Raw genomic sequence first — 19,618 nt, forward strand, 5'->3', positions numbered from 1 at the left:
ATCAGTACGGCGATCAAGAGTTACAAATAAACTTTAGGAAAGTGGACATGACCAATGTTGGATCAGACATGATCCTACTAAATGGTGCAGTAAGCCCAAGGGACCAGATGGCTTCCTCCTGTTCCTTTTTCTTATGGTCTTATAATGCCATTTGTCAGAACAGTGGATTAAGTTGCCTACCTAACAACCAGGAAACACCTGTTTCTTTAATCTCCATAAAGCTAACAGTCTTTTGTAGAACAGAATTTACATCTCAGTGGCTTGGGTATCTGATTATAACCTACTGAAGGACATGTCTTTCCTGAATTTGTGATGCAAAAGTTAATCCTATCTGATTGTTGCAGTTTTAGCTTGTTAGTACCAGAGTTAAAATGATTTGACTTCTTTGCTTATCTTGGTTATTTCTTACCATTTATAAAATGGATATTTCCCTTGACCTGCTGTATATAGATGTAAGTTATTTCTTTCACTTGTTAATTATTTTTCACTTGAGCAAGTGACCAGTGTCAATTGAGCTCTACCTTACCCTGAATAGGATAATGTTAGGTAACCTGTTAATACTTCATTGTCTTAACAGTACATGAGGATAAACATGTTATCATCCACTGAAGTTACTACGTTATTTGCTACTCCAGCTGAAAATTAGAATATGATTATTGACATATATTTTGTGTTGACAGTATATTTTTAATTTGTGAGTTTGCTATTGCTTTTGCTGAAATGGATTAACTTAACTTACATAGAAATAGATTAAAGTAATGTGAATTATTGTAATGTCACCACATCAGGCAAAGCAAAATGCTCCTTGCATGTGCAAAGCTGATTTTTGCTCATGAAGCTGAGAAATTGAACTAAATATTTCTCCTTTTGGGTTGATTAAATTCTCTCTGAACAGGTTCAATTTGGTTGGATGCAGAAACAATTCCCAACAATATGCTTCAGTCCCAATCTTCAATGACTAGTCCCTTATTGCTGCTATTTGGCATTGCCCATTCCACATTCAATTGTCCCTCTGATTGAAGTTTCAAGTTAGGTCTAAAACAAAACCAACTTTGTGCTGTTAGTCCATTTCCACTAAGAACTGCATTGCAATTTCTCATGTTCATTTTACCCAAGGCCATCCTTGCCAGTGAACAAATAAACCTTTCATCTCAGTCTAGGTTAGATTTGGACCTTTTTTATATTCACGTCACTGGTTCAGCCAACGTTTATTGGTGATCCTCATTACCCTTCGAGAAGTAGTGATGAGCTGTCTTGAATGACAACTGACCATGTGCTGTAGGTAGACGTGCAAAAGGTCTATTCACAGATCTACGTAATTCAAGGAAATCTTTCCTGATGCAGATGCTGTTCAAGTGTTTTTGTACATACTCTCAGGTGTGTAAAATAGCTTGCTACTGCTTTCAGTTCCTCTGGATTGTAATCCTATTCTTACGTTTCAGATGCCATAAACTACTTTGACTGTTTTGTAATCCCAGGGTAATAATTTACAATCACTGCATAATGAAATTAGCATTTCTGCAATATTGTAACAGATTTGGTTTGAACTGCTTGATACAGGTGAACCACAAGTAAAATTTGACATGGCGAAGAAAAGTGAGTGAAGGAATAAGATAACTTCAGTTGGACCCTAGAAGCTGGCTGTATGAGAAAGTATATGAGGTACATCTAAATTAATTCTTTTCCCCACTTGAAGAAATCATATTCATGTAGCTGGATCAAAATCATGCAATGAATTCATATACAACACAAGGGGCTGTTGTAGTGCACTGGTAGTGTCTCTATCTCTGAGTTAAGAGACCTGAGTTCAAATCTAACCTGCTCCAGATATGTGTAATTACATCTCTGAACAGATTGATGAGAAAATATCTACAAACATCAAATGAGCTAAAGTAAATTGGAGGGTTGGGGGTGTTACCACCATATTCTGAAGGACAATAAATAGTGGTATTGGTGGCCTCATAGAGTCATACAACATGGAAACAGACCCTTTGGCACAACTTATCCATACAGACCAAACATTCCAATCTGACCTAGTTCCATTTGCAAGCATTTAATCTGTATCCCTCTAAACCCTTCCTTTGCGTATACCCATTTGGGTACCTTTTAAATGTAATTGTTAAAGCCTCCGTCACTTCTGGCAGCTCATTCCATCACGGATCAGCATCTGCATGAAAAACTTACCCCTCCAGTCTTTTTTACATCTTTCCCCTCTCACCTTAAACCTTTGGCCTCTTTTAGACACCCCAACATCCCTAGGGAAAAAACCTTCACTATTCACCCTATCCATGCCTTTCATAATTTTATGAACCTCTCTCGATAAAGTCACCCCTCAGTCTCCTAACCTCCAGGGAGAAAAGTCCCAGTCTACTCAGCCTCTTCCTATTGCTCAAACCCTCTAGTCCCGGCAGCATCCTAATAAATCTTTGCATCCTCTCAAGTTTACCAACATCCTTCCTTTCGAAGGCCGACCAGAATTGTGTGCAGTATTCCTAAGGTGACTTCACCAATATCCTGTACAGCCACAACATGACATCCCAACTCCTACACTTAATGTTATGACCAAGGAAGGCAGATTTACCAAGCACCACCTTCACGACCATGTCTACCTTTTCACAAAAGATTTTTTAAAATCCTGAATAATTTGAGTAATTATCAATTTTATTTAAATTTTGCTGCAACAAATTTATTCTAAAGATCCAATGATTCTGGGCACATTTCCTTTGAATATGTTCATGGCTAGTTTGCTGCAGGAGTTGAGCTATTTAGCAGTTGACTCATCCTGTCCTAAAACCAATGCACTTAACAGGTATATAAATGCTGAGAATTCTTCCTCCAGTATGCAGGTGGCCTTGAATTGGCACTGCAGGAGCCCCAAGATTTGCGTGTACTTGGGGGAGTTGATGTGTTTGGCCACAGGGCAGTGGGATTGTTTGGTGCATGAGGACCAGAGATTACTTAGGTTAGATTACTTACAGTGTGGAAACAGGCCCTTCGGCCCAACAAGTCCACACCGACCCGCCGAAGCGCAACCCACCCATACCCCTACATTTACCCCTTACCTAACACTATGGGCAATTTAGCATGGCCAATTCACCTGACCTGCACATCTTTGGACTGTGGGAGGAAACCCATGCAGACACGGGTTGAATGTGCAAACTCCACACAGTCAGTCGCCTGAGTCGGGCATTGAACCCAGGTCTCTGGTGCGGTGAGGCAGCAGTGCTAACCACTGTGCCACCGTGCTGCCCCTGTTCCCTGAACACCTCTGCAAGTTGGCGTCCTGTCTCCCCGATGTGGAGGAGAGCTACATTAGCCGTAATCATGAAAGTTGGTTTCCATATGTTAAGTATGTCACGGGTTCATGACATCCCTCTACAAAAACTTGAGAAACTCAGGACTGCGTGCTATGAAATCCTTCAGGGTGTATTCCTTTCGGACAGAAAGATAGAATTATTAGATAGTACAGCACAGAAGAAGATTGTGTGGCTCATTTTCCTGTGTTGGCTTGTCGATAGAGTGATGCTCTTTCTACCTTGATCTTTCCCAATAACCCTTCAAATACAGGTAGTTTTTTTACAGCACAATGGTTGCATTCTTGCACAACCCTGCATTGTAGAAAAATCGCACGATAGAAACAGCACTTAAAGTGCTGGCGATGTAATCATGTTATAGCCAACACACATTTTAAAAGTTTGCACTTTACAGTGTCCCCAGCTTATCAATCATGTTACAGCAATTTTGTGTTAACGAAATATGCATTATAGCAGGACGACCTGTATACTATTTCAGAGTTGTTTTGACCATTTTCCCGTTGATGTTTTTATTTGAATTGTACTCCATTACCAAAATGAAAGGCAATTAAAGATGTTACATTGGAATCTCCTTTGATATTGAGGAGTGAAAGTTTAGCATTATGATGAAGTAAATTTGGGTACTTAGAGACCACGAGATGTTTATTATATTTGTGTCCGCTCAACAGAAATCTGTCTTACTCATTAAGTATAAGAATCTCTGCTTCCACAGTGCTGAGAGAGATGTTTTGAAATGAAATGGACATTCTGCTTAGATTTTGAAAGTTTTCATGAAGAATATAAGAACATCAAAATAGAAGTAGGTCATTTAGCCACTTGAACCTATTCCATTGTTTAACTAGGTTGTGGCGAATCATTTACCTCCATGCCATTTTCCCATACTACTCCAACCTCCTTTGATATAATTGACATCTAGAGGTCTGTTGATCTCTCTCTTGAATATGCACAATGGTAATCTTTCACAGCCTTCTGTGGCATTGAATTTCAAAGATACAGTACCTTCTGAGTGAATAACTTCCTCTGCATCTCAATTCTAAATGATTTGTCCTTTACTCTGCGATTGTTTCCATTGGGTTCTGAATGGTCTCCCCTTCTATACTCAAGCATCCTTGATTCAAGTTTCCAGTCTGTGATTCACTTCTCATTTAATAGCAAAGCATTTTGTACAAAGATTACAATTTTACTCCCCATATATATTCAACCATATTTGTTAAATTCATAGCCAACAAACAAATAACTATGGATGCTGGAAATCAGAAATAAAAACAAACTTGTTGAAAAAACCTCAGCAGGTCTGGCAGTATCTGTGTGTCGAGAAAGTAGAGTTAACCTTTTGGTCCAGTGACCCTTCTTCAGAATGGATAAGGGTCAGTAGACCCAAACGTTCTGGGCCTGAAATGTTGATTCTGCTTTCCCTCAGCAGATGCTGCCAGATCTGCTGTTTTTATTTCCAGCAATTTCTGTTTTTGTTTTATTAAAAATCATTCTGCGGACATTTTATATGATAGATATTTTGATAATGGGGATACTGCTGTTTAATTTTGCACACTGTTGAGGTAACTATCTAGATACATTCCTTTTCCTCACTTACCAACATTACCCATTTGTGGAATCTTATTTGTTTATGACATCTAATGATATTTTCAGATATTTTGTCTTCATAGAATGAATTTTATGAATATTTTCAGATAACTGGTTGATTTTGAGTTGGCTTTTGATTTATAGTTTTAAATGAATAATGTTTTTTGATTATTTTGATTTAGTTAATGGACATTTGATCAAATGGTCACGGTTAGTTTTAAAGATAGCTATTATCTGAACTCATGAAAGTGTGACAGATGCTTTAAAGTTAGGAGACTTCAGGGATGCATCCTAGATATAAAATACAATTTTTAAAAATTTTACAGGTTTGCTATAAGTTTATTCTGTTTTACAAATTTAAAATACTCCAGCTCTCTATATTTTTTATATGCTTACATAAATATGTACTTCTTACTCCAAAAGGCATATTTTCTCTTCTGAATTTTGATCATCCTTGTGTGAGAATATATCTTGTCGTCAACAATTCCATTCAGATTTGCTATGTCAAATTCAGCTATCGTGATTATGTTCTTTTGTCAAGAACACACCCCTTCAAATTTCTCAACGTGGCTGATCTGTGGCCACCTTGTCTTTATTTTTTGTTTTTAGGTAAGTTATTTTGTCTACTTAACTGTTTTTGAAATATTCATATCTCTGTTTAAAACATGACCCATATCGCTATCTCAGAGTACCTGCACTGGATTCATTTACTAACTTTCACCGACAGATTTGAACCCCCGAGTGGCAGAACCCCTCCTCACAAATGTGAGGACACTTCAGATTTAATTTGTAAGGCAAACTCTTACCTTTATGGTTATAAAGTAGTTCTGGATCACATTAAATTCTTTATCAACAGCAATCTTTTGTGCAATATGCAATAACAGACTTACCCATTTCACTATGAGCGGGCCCAGCCTCATCCCATGAAAGTCAGACTTGGTTAAATTTAGAATATTAGAAGCTGTTTCAGAGTTCTCCATTTAAGCACTAAATCAAGCTTGATCACATTCTGCTCACTGTTTTGATAGTTAATTGCTTGGTGGTACAGAATCTAAAATTCCAAAACATGGCAGGATAATAACAGAGGTAAGAGAGAATTTAATGCATGTCAGAGGTCCTGATTATTGGAAAAGTCTAGGAATCCTGCAGTGAGTAACTCACCACCTGCCTCCCCAAAATCTGCGTCATCGAAAAGACTCTAGTCAGGAGTGTGTGATGGAATACTCCTCGCTTGCCTGGATGAGTGTAACTCCAACAACACTCAGGAAGCCTAATATCATCCAGCAGTAACATCCTTGATTGCATCAGGTCCACAATTATTTACTCCCTCCACCAGCAATGTAAGTAGCAACAGTATGTTCCATCTTCAAGATGCAGATATTTACCAAGACTCCTTATACTGTGCCTTCTAAATACATGACCGATACTATCCAGAAAGAAAAAAAACAGTAGATACATGGGGCACCCCACACACCATTGTGACTTGAAAACCTATTGGCATTCTATCACTTGTTGCTGGATCAAAGTCCTGGAACTTCCTAACAGAATTATGGCTGTAGCTACATCAAATGGACTACAGCAGTTCAAGAAGGCAACTCACCACTACTTTTTTGAGGACAGTTCAGGATGCGGAGTAAATGTTTGCTCCGCGAGCGATGTCTACAACCCTTGAATGAATTAAACATGCAATTAGGTCATAGCAGAGAAAAAGGGATGGACTGAACTGAGACAAAATTCCACAGAAGAAGAGTGAACAGAAATGAAATTAGGGAGTTCAATACATGTCAGAAAAGTTAAATATTTGGTATTTATGTTTGGTCATATGGTTTATTTTCAATAGATTACAAATGGTTTGGTTGTTTATCATGAATCGAATGAGCTCACAGAGCAGTTCGCCCCAGAGACGACGTATGATCCTTGGAATTATTGTTCTGTTGGTTGTCGATATTATCTGGGTTGTATCATCTGAACTTACCTCAGTGAGTATTGTTGTCCTGTCATATTTTATTCTTTGAGCTAGTACGGAATAAAAAAAAGACAAGCAACTGGAAGCTAGGGATCTTGCCGACAAGCTGAAGGGAGGTGCTGTACAAAACAAGCACCCAAACAAATATCACTTCATGAGCAATGAAGATAGTTTACAATGTTGAAAGAAATTGGAACCAGCATTTGGGTTCTTGGGCAGTGAGGTAGGAGTAGGTAAAAGGACAGGTATAATGCTTCCGACACTTGGATGGGAACGTGCAGATAGAAAAGGATTGACTGATAAAGGAGTGGACTGGATGTCACAGAAGCTTTGTTTTCTTAATTTCATTATTTTATAGTAGGCTTGTTGGAAAAGGTATATTGACACAACTGTTGCCCTGAGCAAACCACAAAGTTCTTTCATAAACTCATTCCACCATATTGAAATTTTATTGACTATCATTTGTAGAATTTGTTTTTTACAACCACGATTACTGTTCATTACCATACTTCCCTACAGACTAGATTAGATTAGATTACTTACAGTGTGGAAACAGGCCCTTTGGCCCAACAAGTCCACACTGACCCTCCAAAAAGCAACCCACCCAGACCCATTCCCCTACGTTTACCCCTTCACCTAACACAATGGGCAGTTTAGCATGGCCAATTCACCTAACCTGCACGTTTTTGGACTGTGGGAGGAAATCGGAGCAGCCGGAGTAAACCCACAAAGACACAGGGAATGTGCAAACTCCACACAGACAGTTGCCTGATGCAGGAATTAAACCCGGGTCTGCGGCGCTTTGAGACAGCCGTGCTAACCACTGTGCCACCGTGCCATAAGAGTATATGATTTGTTAAGGCACGCATTTCCTGTTCACTGAATGAGAAGTAAGTATAATTGGTTTATCTTTTGGAAAGTTTGAACTTGGAAGGGCCTGGTGGCTTAGTAATAATGTCCTATTTCTGAGCCAGACCCACCTGCCTGAAGATGTCGTAACATATCTGAACAGGTTGATTTAAATAAAGAAATCTGCATATAGTCCCGAATATAAACTGTAAAAACTATCTACAGATGAATCCTCACCACAAAAGGAAATTTTAGGGAGGAAGACAGGTGAGATCAGATGCAAATGCCAGACAGAAGTTGATGCTAATGGAACAAGAAACAAAAGCTGAGCCAGACGGATATACTTCCGTCTGACTGGGTAAGTGCAAAATAAAGTATCATTAACAATAGGGGCTAACTGAAAGGAAGAAGCAAGTGAGTTGTCAGAAACTATGATCTGAAATTATTGAATGCAAGTTAAAGTCCAGAAGGCTGTAAAATGACTCATCAGAAGATGAGGTTCTTTGAGCTAGTGCAGAAGGGAAAAAATGACAAGCAACTGGAAGCTTGGGATCATGCCCACAAGCTGAAGGGAGGTGTTCTACAAAGCAGCACCCAAGCGAATATCACTTCATGAGCAATGAAGGTAGTTTACAATATTGAAAGAAATTGGAACCAGCATTTGGGTTCTTGGACAGTGAGGCAGGGATAGGTAAAAGGACAGGTATAATGTCTCCTGCACTTGGATGGGAAGGTGCAGACAGAAAAGGATTGACTAATAAAGGAGTGGACCAGATGTCACAGAAGAACTGTCCCCACGGAATGATAGATGAGGGGAAGATGTGTTTGGCAGTGGAATCAGGCTGGCGATAGAGAAGATTATGCTTTACATGAGGAGGCTGGTAGAGTTCAAAATAAGGGTAAGGGGAACCCTCCTGTGGAGAAGTGCTGGAAATGAATGGATAAAGTCTTGTCAACCATTGTTAGCGGAGTCCTCAGTTGAGGAAAAAGCAAAGTGCATCAGAAGTGCTGACATAGTATGTAGCATCATCAGAACAGGCATAATGGAGTTTATAAAAAGTCCTGGGATAATGGAATAGAGTCTTTTTACAATAAGGGCACAAGGATGTGTAGTTAAAGCAGCTATATGAGTCAGTGGATTTATTCCAAGCAGTGGAGGTGGAGAAGCTGAGGAGGGGAAGGATCAGAGGTGGTCCCATGTGGAGGTGGACAAAAAGTTCGCAATTCAAAATGTAATTGATGAAATGTTCCAACTCAGTAAGAGCAGTAAACAGTACTAATACACTCAAACATATCAGACAAAAAGAAGTGAGGGAGTAAACCTTAGTACAATTGGAACAAAATCCTATCTACACGAGCCATAAAAAGCAGTCCCGGCCAAAACTCATATGGGGTCCTGCAACTGCTCTTTGTGATGAAGTGACTAGAGTTCAATGAGTTTTTGGGAATGTACCGTGGGACTTCTGTTCAAGGATCAAATAGAGAGCCCTCAGACCCTATTGAAAGAGGATGGGGATATAGAGTTAAATGACCATGTTGAAAAGAATTTGGTTAATGCCAGGAAACTGGAAATTAAAATACCTGCAGATATTCAGTATTGCAACTGAGCAATATTGATGCACTGCTGTTGGATTAACAATTAAATAATTTTTGCATATCAATTTACTATGTTAATTTTGTCAGATAAATAATTTCACAATTTTGGATACTTAGTTTCAAATAAAATTAAAGTAAAATAAGCTATTATCCTAATATTGGTTGGAAGGCAAGAAGTGTTAGAGGCATAGAAGAAACATAGCACATGAGGTAGGAGGCATTGCTGAACCTGTTTTGGGAGTGGGTTGGGTGAAGTACCAGGAGCAAGAACTCTCACAAACAGTGATTTTAGATTCATAGAATTTAGATTAGTTTGTGAGCAGGACAAGGAGCACTCTGGAGTTAACAACTTAATTGGTGGGAGGACCAATTTACTTGAGTTGACAATGTCCCTTATATCAAAGAATGTCAGGAGAAACCATCATCAGGAGTCGAAGTGGAGTCCCTAAAAGGGGAAAGGTAGGGCAGCTAGACTCAGAGCTCCCTGAATGACAACGAGGTACATTTTCTACAATCATTTCTTATGGCTGTGCCTTCCATAATCTAATGGCTCCATGCAGAGAAGTTCTTCAGAAATAGTTTGGATTTATTAGTGGCCATCTTGAATTTATGTAACAATGTTTTGAAAAAGAGGTATTAAGACTTCTTATAATTTTAAAATGGTTATATAATATCCATATATTATTTTCCATTCACTATCAAAGCATGGGGAAGATTTGGAATTTCTCGCTTTTTCTTCATTTTTTGCCACCATGTGATGTGAAACCATTAAAGAGAGAGCTTACATTGTCATAGCAAATCAAAGAGAATCTTGACTGTGTGCTTCAGAAGTGAAGCAATTATGTATTGTCCCCATGTTTCACTCTCATTGTCTTAGTCTCAGAGCCACTTTTTCCACTACAAATATGCTTTAAGTCATCAATTTAAGGAGGATAACTGATTTTGTATTCATGTTATAATAGCAATAATTCTAAGCTAAAATTCTATACTATGTCACAATAAGCAGATCACCATGTGATCATTTGTAATATGCTATTTGATTGCCATATTGTATTGCGATCTCTGAAATAGACTGGGATAAACGTGTTTATAGATTACTGAGTGTGCATGATGTATTTTGTTGCTTTAAACATTGCACGTTTTATATAGTGTGCTATTGGAAGAGGTGGAGGGATCAAGGGTTTGGGTGACAAATAAATGGTTGAAGTGATCTCCAATCAAAACGCACCCATTTTGTTGTCATTTTCTTTTTCATTGGCTGAATCATGAAATTTTTCTGGAATGTGCAGTGCTTCACTGTGCAAAATAAATTAAAAATTCAACTCTGATGACAAAATAAGCTATATGACAGTATGCAATGATGATAGTTTTACAAATGATCTGCGGACATGATTTTAAAGCAACTACTGCGGATGAAGTGAAAACGGAAATGCAATAAACACCTTTGGCAGCATCCATGAATACTGGCTTGAAAAAGGTCTGATTGTTGTTGCTGCTTGCATTACTTGTATTACTTCATTAGTAAGTTTTGATTATTTTCTTCATTCCAGTATATATTTAAAAGGTATGAGAAACCCTTCTTTAGTACGTTTGCCAAAACATCAATGTTTGTGCTTTACCTCATCGGATTCCTTGTTTGGAAGCCCTGGCGGGAACAGTGTACCAATGGAAGACATGGTGCATTGGTAAGTAGTCCTCCTAAGTATGGGAAAAATAAAGTGTAACTGATTTTTGCAGAGCTCTAAATATTAATTTACTTGCATTATGGTATTATATATTTTGTGTGTACTCTGCTTCAAATTTATTTTGTTTAAATGTCTAAGATTGTGTAATTTGTACCTTCCAGTAGGTGTCCTATTTGAATTATGCTTACACAGGAAGGTGTGACTTTTTTTTTGTATCCATATTAGCAGAGATACTTTTAACAACATTGTGCCTCCTTATTAAATTTTTCAATATTTTAAGTTTGCAGATGCTGAAAACTACCTTGCAACTTGTACTACAGACAATAGTATAAATGATTCTTTGGTAAGCAATCAGTGTTATAAATGATCTTGCATTTATAATGACAATTCATGTGTCAACATTTTATTCCAAATGAGAGTTTGGTCATTTTCTTTGTTTGTTAGCAGGAGCATTTGTACACAATTCTTTATATATTTTATATGTCCCAATTTTGAACCTGGTCATTTACTGTCTGACATAGGCCAAACGTTCAGTGATTTTCTTTTAGTATTTCCTCATTGGACATGAGCATTACTGGCTGTAATGTCCTTGAGAATATGCTGGTGAGCTGCTGCCTTGACCCACTTGACTTCACCAGTGCGAAAAGTAAAACAATATTACATCCTACTATATTACCTGATTGCACTGGCTTGTGGGAGATTTTTACCTTGTGGTTAAGCAAGGGAGGGATTTTGAGGCAATACATGAACCTTTATTTCTTAGAACCAATCGAACTTTTACCCAGAGTATTGATTATACATAAAGTAAAAACTCTATTCCCAATTCTTAATATGAAAAAAATTAGATACAGTGCAACAATTTTTGTTTAAAAAGCTCATCACCGATGAAAGAATAACCTATTAATTTTATGAAATGCCATTGGCCGTTTCTCTAGCCACTATACATAGATGCTGCAAAATGTTCTGGATATTTATAATATTTCTGTTTTTATCTCATCTGCATTATTTTGCTTTAAAATAATGTCTGCGGATCCATTTGTACAAGTATTGTTTATTGTTATATTGCTTATCCTGTCACGAGGAATTAATTTCTAATGTATTTTGCAGAGTGAACCACTATATATCCCAGTAAAATTTCATGATTCAGCCAATGAAAAAAATAGTAATGACAACAACACAGGTAGGTTTTAACTTGAAGTACTTAATTTATATTATGAAATTCAGGCCAATATAAGGACTAGATTACATAGAACAGTACAGTACAGCACAGGCTCTTCGGCCCACAGTGTTGTGCCGAGCATTTAGCTTGATCGAAGATCAACCTACCCTACACACACCTCAATTTACTGCCGACCATGTGCTTGTCCAGCAGTCGCTTAAATGTCCCTAATGTCTCTGACTCTACCACCACCGCTGGCAGTGCATTTCATGCACCCACCACCGTTAGATGTGCAGGTCAGGTGAATTGGCCATGCTAAATTGCCCATAGTGTTAGGTGTATTAGTCAGAGGGAAATGGGTCTGGGTGGATTACTCTTCGGAGGATTGGTGCAGACTTGTTGGGCCGAAGGGTCTGTTTTCACATTGTAGGGAATGTAATCTGCGTAAAGAACCTACCTTTGACATCTCCCCAAGACTTTCCTCCAATCACCTTAAAATGATACCCTGCGTGACAGCCATTTCTGCCCTGAGGAGAAGTCTCTGGCTCTCTACTCTATCTATGCCTCTCATTACCTTGTACACCTTTATCAAGTCCCTTCTCTTCCTTCTTCTCTCCAGTGTGAAAAGCCTGAACTCACTCAACCTCTGTTCGTAAGACAAGCTCGCCAACTCAGGCAGCACCCTGATACATCTCCTCTGCGCACTCTCTAAAATTATTACCTTGCTAAAGGTTTTTCACAGTCCTGTTTACACAGCACTCCAGTAAACTGACATGTATCGAATCACAGTCTACCAGTTCGAAAATTCTCATCTTCCTCCTTGACCCTTTGTCTTGCCTCCCTATTTCTCTAACATACTGTTAGCTTGCAAGCATCCAGAAATTCAGTTTCTCTAATTCTAGCTTCTTGCACACCTCCCCCTCTTGTTTTATCTTACATTAGAGGCTGTATATTCAAACACTTAGACTCTTAATATCAGAAATTGTTTCCCTGAACCTTTATGCAATCCTCCTTAAAATCTCCCATTTCACTCTGTTTTTAGTCACCAATTTTAATATGTCCATCTTTAATTAAAGTGTCAATGTTTGTTTGATTATCCTGCTATGAAATGTCTTTGAACATTTTATGACTTTAAAGATGTTATGCCTGTGTCCAGTGAATTAACTCACTCTAGTACAATCTTCAGATGATGGAATGTTGAAAATTATTCTTAAATTGTGCTTTGCAGAAATTGTCAGCAGCTACATTCGTGCTCCCAGAGATAGTTTTGCCAAAAGGGTCTTGAGCTGCTGAGATGGTAGCATTTTGGTTTAGTGCTCTCCTCATTGCTGTAAGCAGAACAAAATCCAGAAGGGTGTTGCTTTGCTGAGCTGTTCTATTGTGTGTATAGTCCATGGATCTTGATAATCTAAATTTTGAGATCTAAGAGCCTGCCACAATTTTTCAAATCTTTTGTAATATTGAGCAAGATCTCTAATAACCTTGACCTCTTTGCTGACGAGGTTACTTAATAGAATGAAGTTACAGTGTTGCAATTTACCAACAAGCAGACTAAATATTTTGGCTTTGCAACTTATTAACATCTGGAAATAACAACACCATCTAAAAATTACATTGTTATCATACGAAAGCACTTTATTTTCCACATGGAGCTTCTTAGATTGCTAATACGTTAGAAACAGTCTACATCATATGCCCTTGGGCTGGTTAGTCTTGAGTGTTCTGTTTAAAATAACACCACGCCTTTGACAAAAGGTTTTCAAAACCTTGTGCTAGGTGATTTTTTTATTAAATTGGCAGAAGGATCCATAATGATAACCTTTGTATTCAGACAACATAGAGTTGTCAGACAGAAACAGATATGGAGTCAATGAGGTAACGTGCCTCTTTGATCTTTATTACTGTCACTTTTTAAGTTTTGTAGCAATTTTTTGAAGGGTACAGAATTTCAATAGAAAAAGGTTCTTTTAGTGGAGTAGCAACACCCACATAGTCTCCACCTGGCAAAGAAAATGATATTTAGGTTTTTAATCAGACGGTGATTAATGTTTTGAACATTTTCTTCAGTGTTGCTACTTTCTTTCAAGTAAACATTTATGTCATCATGACATTTTTAGTGGTACCCCTAAACAACTTGATTTAGGTTTCATTGAGAAACCAATATTTATTTGTCCATAGATGTTCTATTAGTTTAAGATTTGTTCCAAATGCTAAATGAATATGTAGCTAACTTAATCACTGTTGTTAATTGGAATTAGATAATTTTGAAATAGAAACTGTTGTTTTATTTCAACACACTTGTCACAAGATAAATAGTAAGGCCGTGATTAATAATTACCTTGCCAAAAAGGGAAAGTTCTTGTCATCAAAGTAACACAGACTCGATAGACCCTTTCTCCTTGTTTTGATCAGCAATGGAAAGCTAATTATACGAATATAATCATTGCAGAACTGTAATAATTTTGATTATGTATGACCTTTCTGACCATATTTACCCAAGATGTTTTATAACCTCCTGTTTAGTCTGATGTAACTTTATTTATCTGAAGATATTATTTAAAATTACTATTCTTTATTTTTAGCTTTAAAAAAACCACGTGTTAGGTTCAGTAACATTATGGAGGTGCGGCAACTTCCAGCTCATCATGCATTTGAAGCAAAACTCTCGCGGATGTCGTATCCAGCAGCAAAGGATCACGAAGCAGTGCTGAAATCTGTTGGCAAATTGACAGTATCACAAGTCGCAAAAATCAGCTTTTTCTTCTGCTTTGTGGTTAGTACCTGTTATAATACAGTACATTAAAAATTGAAGGGTAAACCATTGTTTTTCCATTCCAATAGAAATAGGTTATGCAGTGAGTATAGAAAAACAAGAAACTTTTTAAAAAAGCAAATCAGTCTCACTAGGGGAAAGACAGTAAACAAACCATTGGGATTAAAGGCAGACAAGTCCCAGGGCCTGATGGCCTACATCCTAGAGTTTTAAAGGAAGTGGCAGCAGTGATGACGGATGCAAATTTTCCTGAATTCTGGAAAAATTCCAGTGGATTGGAAAAATGCTAACGTAATGTCCTTATTCAAAGAGGAAGGGGGCAGAAATTAGGAAACTCCAGACCAGTTAGATCTGTTGTTGGGAAATTGTTGGAAGCTATAATTGATTAAGTTGTAATGAGACATTTGGAAGGTCAAGCTGCAACTTATCAAAGTCAGCATGGTTTTATGAAGGGTAAATGGTGTTTGACTAATTTGCTAGAGTTGTTCAAAGATGTAACAAGCAAACTGGATAATGGGGCTCCTTTAGATGTTGTCCACCTGGACTTTAAGAAGGCACTTGATAAGGTGCTGCTCAAAAGCTTAATACAGAAGGTAAGGTCACATAGGTTTGGGGTAATATGTTAATTGGAATGGAGGATTGGATAGAGTCAGAAAAAATAGGTATTTTCTGGTTGGCAAATAGTGGGGTAACATAGGATTTGGTCTTAAAGTCATAGAGATTTACAACATGGAAACAGACCTTTTGATCCAACTCATCCATGCTGACCAGGTATCTCAACCTAATCTAGTCCCATTTGCCAGCACTTAGCCCAGGTCCCTCTAAACCCTTCCTATTCATATACCGATCCAGATGTCTTTTAAATGTTGCAATTGTACCAGCTTCCACCACTTCCTCTGGCAGGTTATTCCATTCACACACCACCCTCTGTGTGAAAACGTTGCCCCTTAGGTCACTTTTATATCTTTCCCCTCTCGCTCTCAACCTATGCCCTCTCTTTTTGGACTCCCCCACCCCAGGGGTAAAAATATTGTCTATTTATCCTATCCATGTCCCTCATGATTTTATAAACCTCTGAGGTCACCCCTCAGCCTTTGACATTCCAGGGAAACAGCCCACACCCATTTAACCCCATGGGTATCAACTATTTATAATCTTACTAGCAACTTGGATGCAGAGATAGAATGTCTGATAGTCAAATTTGAGGGGGCACTAAAATAGGTCGAAGAGTGTGTTGCAAAGAAGAAATAAGAAACGTAGGAATGAATAGGGACAGGATAGCTGAATGGGCCAAAGTTTGGCAGATGAAGTTCTGTATTCAGAGTGAGGTTATCACTTTGATTAATAGGCTGTGTATTATCTATATTGAGAAATTTCAAAATGCTTTGGAGCTTTCTTTCCCACTTTACCTGCTTGTGCTGCCACTTGCAGGAAGCTATGGACTTGCACCCGAAGATCCCTTTGTCTACCAGTGCTTCTCAGGGTCCTGCCATTTACTGTATACATTGATCTTGTATTTGACCTCCCAAAATTCATCAGCTCACAATTGTCTGGATTAAACTCTGTCTGCCATTCTCCTCATAACTTCCCAACTATATCCTTCTGACAACCTTTCTCACTATCCATAACTGCAGCAATTTCATGTCATCTGCAAATTTACTAATCAGAACACAAACAGTTTCAACCAAATTGTTTATATGTATTACAAACAACTTTGCAAAACACTGCTGGTCACAGGCCTCCAGGCAGAATATACTCCTCCACAACGACCCTCTGTCTTCTCTGACCAAGCTAATTGTGTGTTCCATCTTCTGGACCAATCTGTCAAGAGGGCCTTGTAAATAAAGTTCAAGTAGACAGCATCCACTGCCTTCCCCTCAACACTATCTTCATCAATTCCTCAAAAAAACTCCCTCTAATTTATGAGACAAGACTTTGCCCACACAAAGCCATGCTGACCATCCTTAATAAGTCAATTCTTTTGCAAATGAAAGTAAATCCATCCCTTAGAGTCTTCTCCAATAATTTCCCTATGACTGATATGAGGCTCGCCAACCTACACTTTCCTGACTTGTCCCTGTTACCCTTGTGGACGTTGCCTGTGGCTAAAGAAAATACAAAGGTCTCTGTCAAGATCCTAGCAATCTCCATCTTTGTTTCCCTCGGTATTCTGAGTAGATCCTATCAGGAGACTTATTGATTTTCATGTTTTTTCCAGTCATCCAACACTACCACCTTCTTAACATTGACATGCTCTGGAATATCAACAAAACTCTCCATAATCTTACCAACAATCCGTGTCCTTGTTTTTGGTGACAAATGATATGAAGTACTCATTAAGTACCTGCACAGTAGCTCAGTAGTTAGCACTGCTGCCTCACAGCACCAGGGTGCCTGGTTCAATTCCAGCCTCAGGCAACTGTCTGTGTGGAGTTTGCACATTCTCCCAGTGTCTGTGTGGGTTTCCTCCGGGTGCTCCAGTTTCCTCCCACAGTCCAAAAGATGTGCAGGGCAGGTAAATTGGCCATGTTAAATTGCCCATAGTGTTAGGTGCATTACTCGGAGGGAAATGGGTCTGGGTGGGTTACTCTTCGGAGGATCGGTGTGGACTTGTTGGGCTGAAGAGCCTGTTTCCACACTGTAGGGATCTAATCTAAAAAATTCTAATCTACTCACCCACTTTCTGTGGCCCCATGCATAAATTCCCCCTTTTGTCCTTGAATGGACCTGCTCTTTCCCCAGCTGCCCTCTTGCTCCTTTATATGTATAAAATGTCTTGGGGATTCCATTTAATCCTGTTTGTCAAGGACATTTCATGGTCCCTTTCTTATTCCTTGTTCAAATTCTTTCCTACTTTCTTCTTCTACCTAAAGGGCCTTGTCTGATTTCAGTTTCCTAATCCTTACGTTGTTTTCTTTTTCTTTTTGACTAAACTCTCAATGTCTCTTGCTCTCCAGTGTTCCCAAATCTTGGCATCATTATCTTTCATGCTCACAGGAACATGCTGTTCCTGAGCACTGATCAAATGGCCTTTAAAAGACTCCCCAGGTACATATGGATTTACCCTCAAACAGCCACCTCCAATCTAATTTCTCCTGTTTCTGCCGAATGCTACTGTAACTTGCCTTCACTCAGTTTAGCACTTTCACCTGAGGACCAGTCTTATCCTTTTCCTTAACCATCTAAAGCTTATGGAATTATGATCACTGTTCCCAAAACGATCCCCCACTGAAACGTTGATTATTGCCAGGCTCATTGTCCTATACGTGGTCTAGTATGACCTGTGCCCTCATTGGACAGCTTGCATATTGTTTCAAGAAGCCCTCCTGGATGTACCTAACAAGTTCCAACCGATCTAAGGGATTGGCATTGATGGAGTCCCAATCAATATTAGGGAAATTTAAGATTACCCACTCCAACAACTCTGTTTTACCTGTTCCCATGATCTATTTACATATATGTTCCTCTCTCTCCCACTAGCTATTAGGAGGGCCATGTTAAAACCCCATTATAGTGACTGCATCTTTTCTTATTTCTAAATTCTACCCATATGGCCTGACTGGATGAGTCCTTCAAGATGTCCTCTCTTAGTGCAGCTGTATTATGAGGAGATATTGAGCCTATTTTCAGCCTATTTTGGCTTGGGTTCAGAAGAATGAGAGGAGATCTAATAGATCTATATGAGATGCTAAAGAGGATTGACAATGTAAACGGAGAGCAGATCTATCCCTTGTGGGGCAATCTTGAACAAGAGGTCATAATTTTAAATTAAAGGGTGGCAGATTTAATGGAGGGATACGTCTCTCAAAGGCTCATGAATCTGGAATTCACGACCCTGGAGTGTGGTGGATGACATGACACTGAATAAATGTATAGAAGAGAGAGATTTTTATTTGCTAATATGTTGAAGCATTATGGAACCAAGCAGTGGGGTTGAACTGGCCTACGGAGCTGAATGCCTGCTCTTGCTCATTGTTCTTTATGTTAAAAATTGTTGGGGTATTTATGTACTAAATCATTTTTCTTAGTCTCATTTGAAAGTACAGATGGATACATTCTTCCTTATTAAACATTGTATATGAAATAATCATGTGGAAAATTAATGTATTTTATAACTGTTATATGCTCAGAAATGTTTAACACATGCTCTTAATCATACATAATCAGTGTAATTTAGTTTGTTGTTGAGGGAGAAGTTAAAGTGAATGCAGTTTAGGTTAGGACACTATATGGTTAAATTTTCAAACGGTCATGCACCGTTTTCCACAATTGGAGGGAGTACCGTTTTCTGGGCATGTTCCCACCACCAAACAATTTGAAGCACTCCATGTCACATTTCAAGTTTCCTCCACCCTTCTGTAGCTGTGACTGAAATTTGGCCACATGCACAGTCCAAGATCATCTTGTAACGGGGTTCCCGCCCCACAATGCATATCTGGCCCATATCTTAGTGAACAGTTACTGCTAGTTTGCACATTCTCCCCATGTCTGCAAAGGTTTCCACAGTTCATAAGCGTGTAGGTTAGGTGATTTGGCCATGCTAAATTGCCCAAAGTGTTCAGTAATGTGTAGGTTAGCTGCATTAGTCAGGGGAGATATAAAGTAATAGAGTTGGAGAATGGGTCTGGGTGTGATACTCTTCAGAGGGTCGGTGTGGACTTGTTGGGCCAAATGGCCTGTTTCCACACTCTAGGG

At 38.6% G+C, this 19,618-nt stretch overlaps 1 protein-coding gene across 8 annotated transcripts in view; it reads left to right on the forward strand.

Moving 5' to 3' along the window:
• The window catches only part of LOC140482335 (solute carrier family 35 member F5-like), a 117,791-nt gene that overhangs the window by 5,210 nt on the left and 92,963 nt on the right, over positions 1 to 19,618 (forward strand). For 7 of the 8 annotated variants that reach the window (XM_072579629.1, XM_072579632.1, XM_072579630.1 and 4 more), the window contains 6 exons: positions 1,561 to 1,662; positions 6,736 to 6,874; positions 10,857 to 10,991; positions 11,272 to 11,334; positions 12,099 to 12,171; positions 14,733 to 14,923. In XM_072579629.1, coding sequence (XP_072435730.1) covers positions 1,646 to 1,662; positions 6,736 to 6,874; positions 10,857 to 10,991; positions 11,272 to 11,334; positions 12,099 to 12,171; positions 14,733 to 14,923 — 618 coding nt within the window. In that variant the 5' untranslated portion in view covers positions 1,561 to 1,645. Of the gene's footprint in view, positions 1 to 1,560; positions 1,663 to 6,735; positions 6,875 to 7,935; positions 8,069 to 10,856; positions 10,992 to 11,271; positions 11,335 to 12,098; positions 12,172 to 14,732; positions 14,924 to 19,618 lie in introns of those variants that run through there. The other variant, XM_072579635.1, reaches the window with a different exon arrangement.

This window comes from Chiloscyllium punctatum, chromosome 10 (genome assembly GCF_047496795.1).
Source record: "Chiloscyllium punctatum isolate Juve2018m chromosome 10, sChiPun1.3, whole genome shotgun sequence".
In the NCBI taxonomy this organism is placed as follows: Eukaryota; Metazoa; Chordata; class Chondrichthyes; order Orectolobiformes; family Hemiscylliidae; genus Chiloscyllium; species Chiloscyllium punctatum.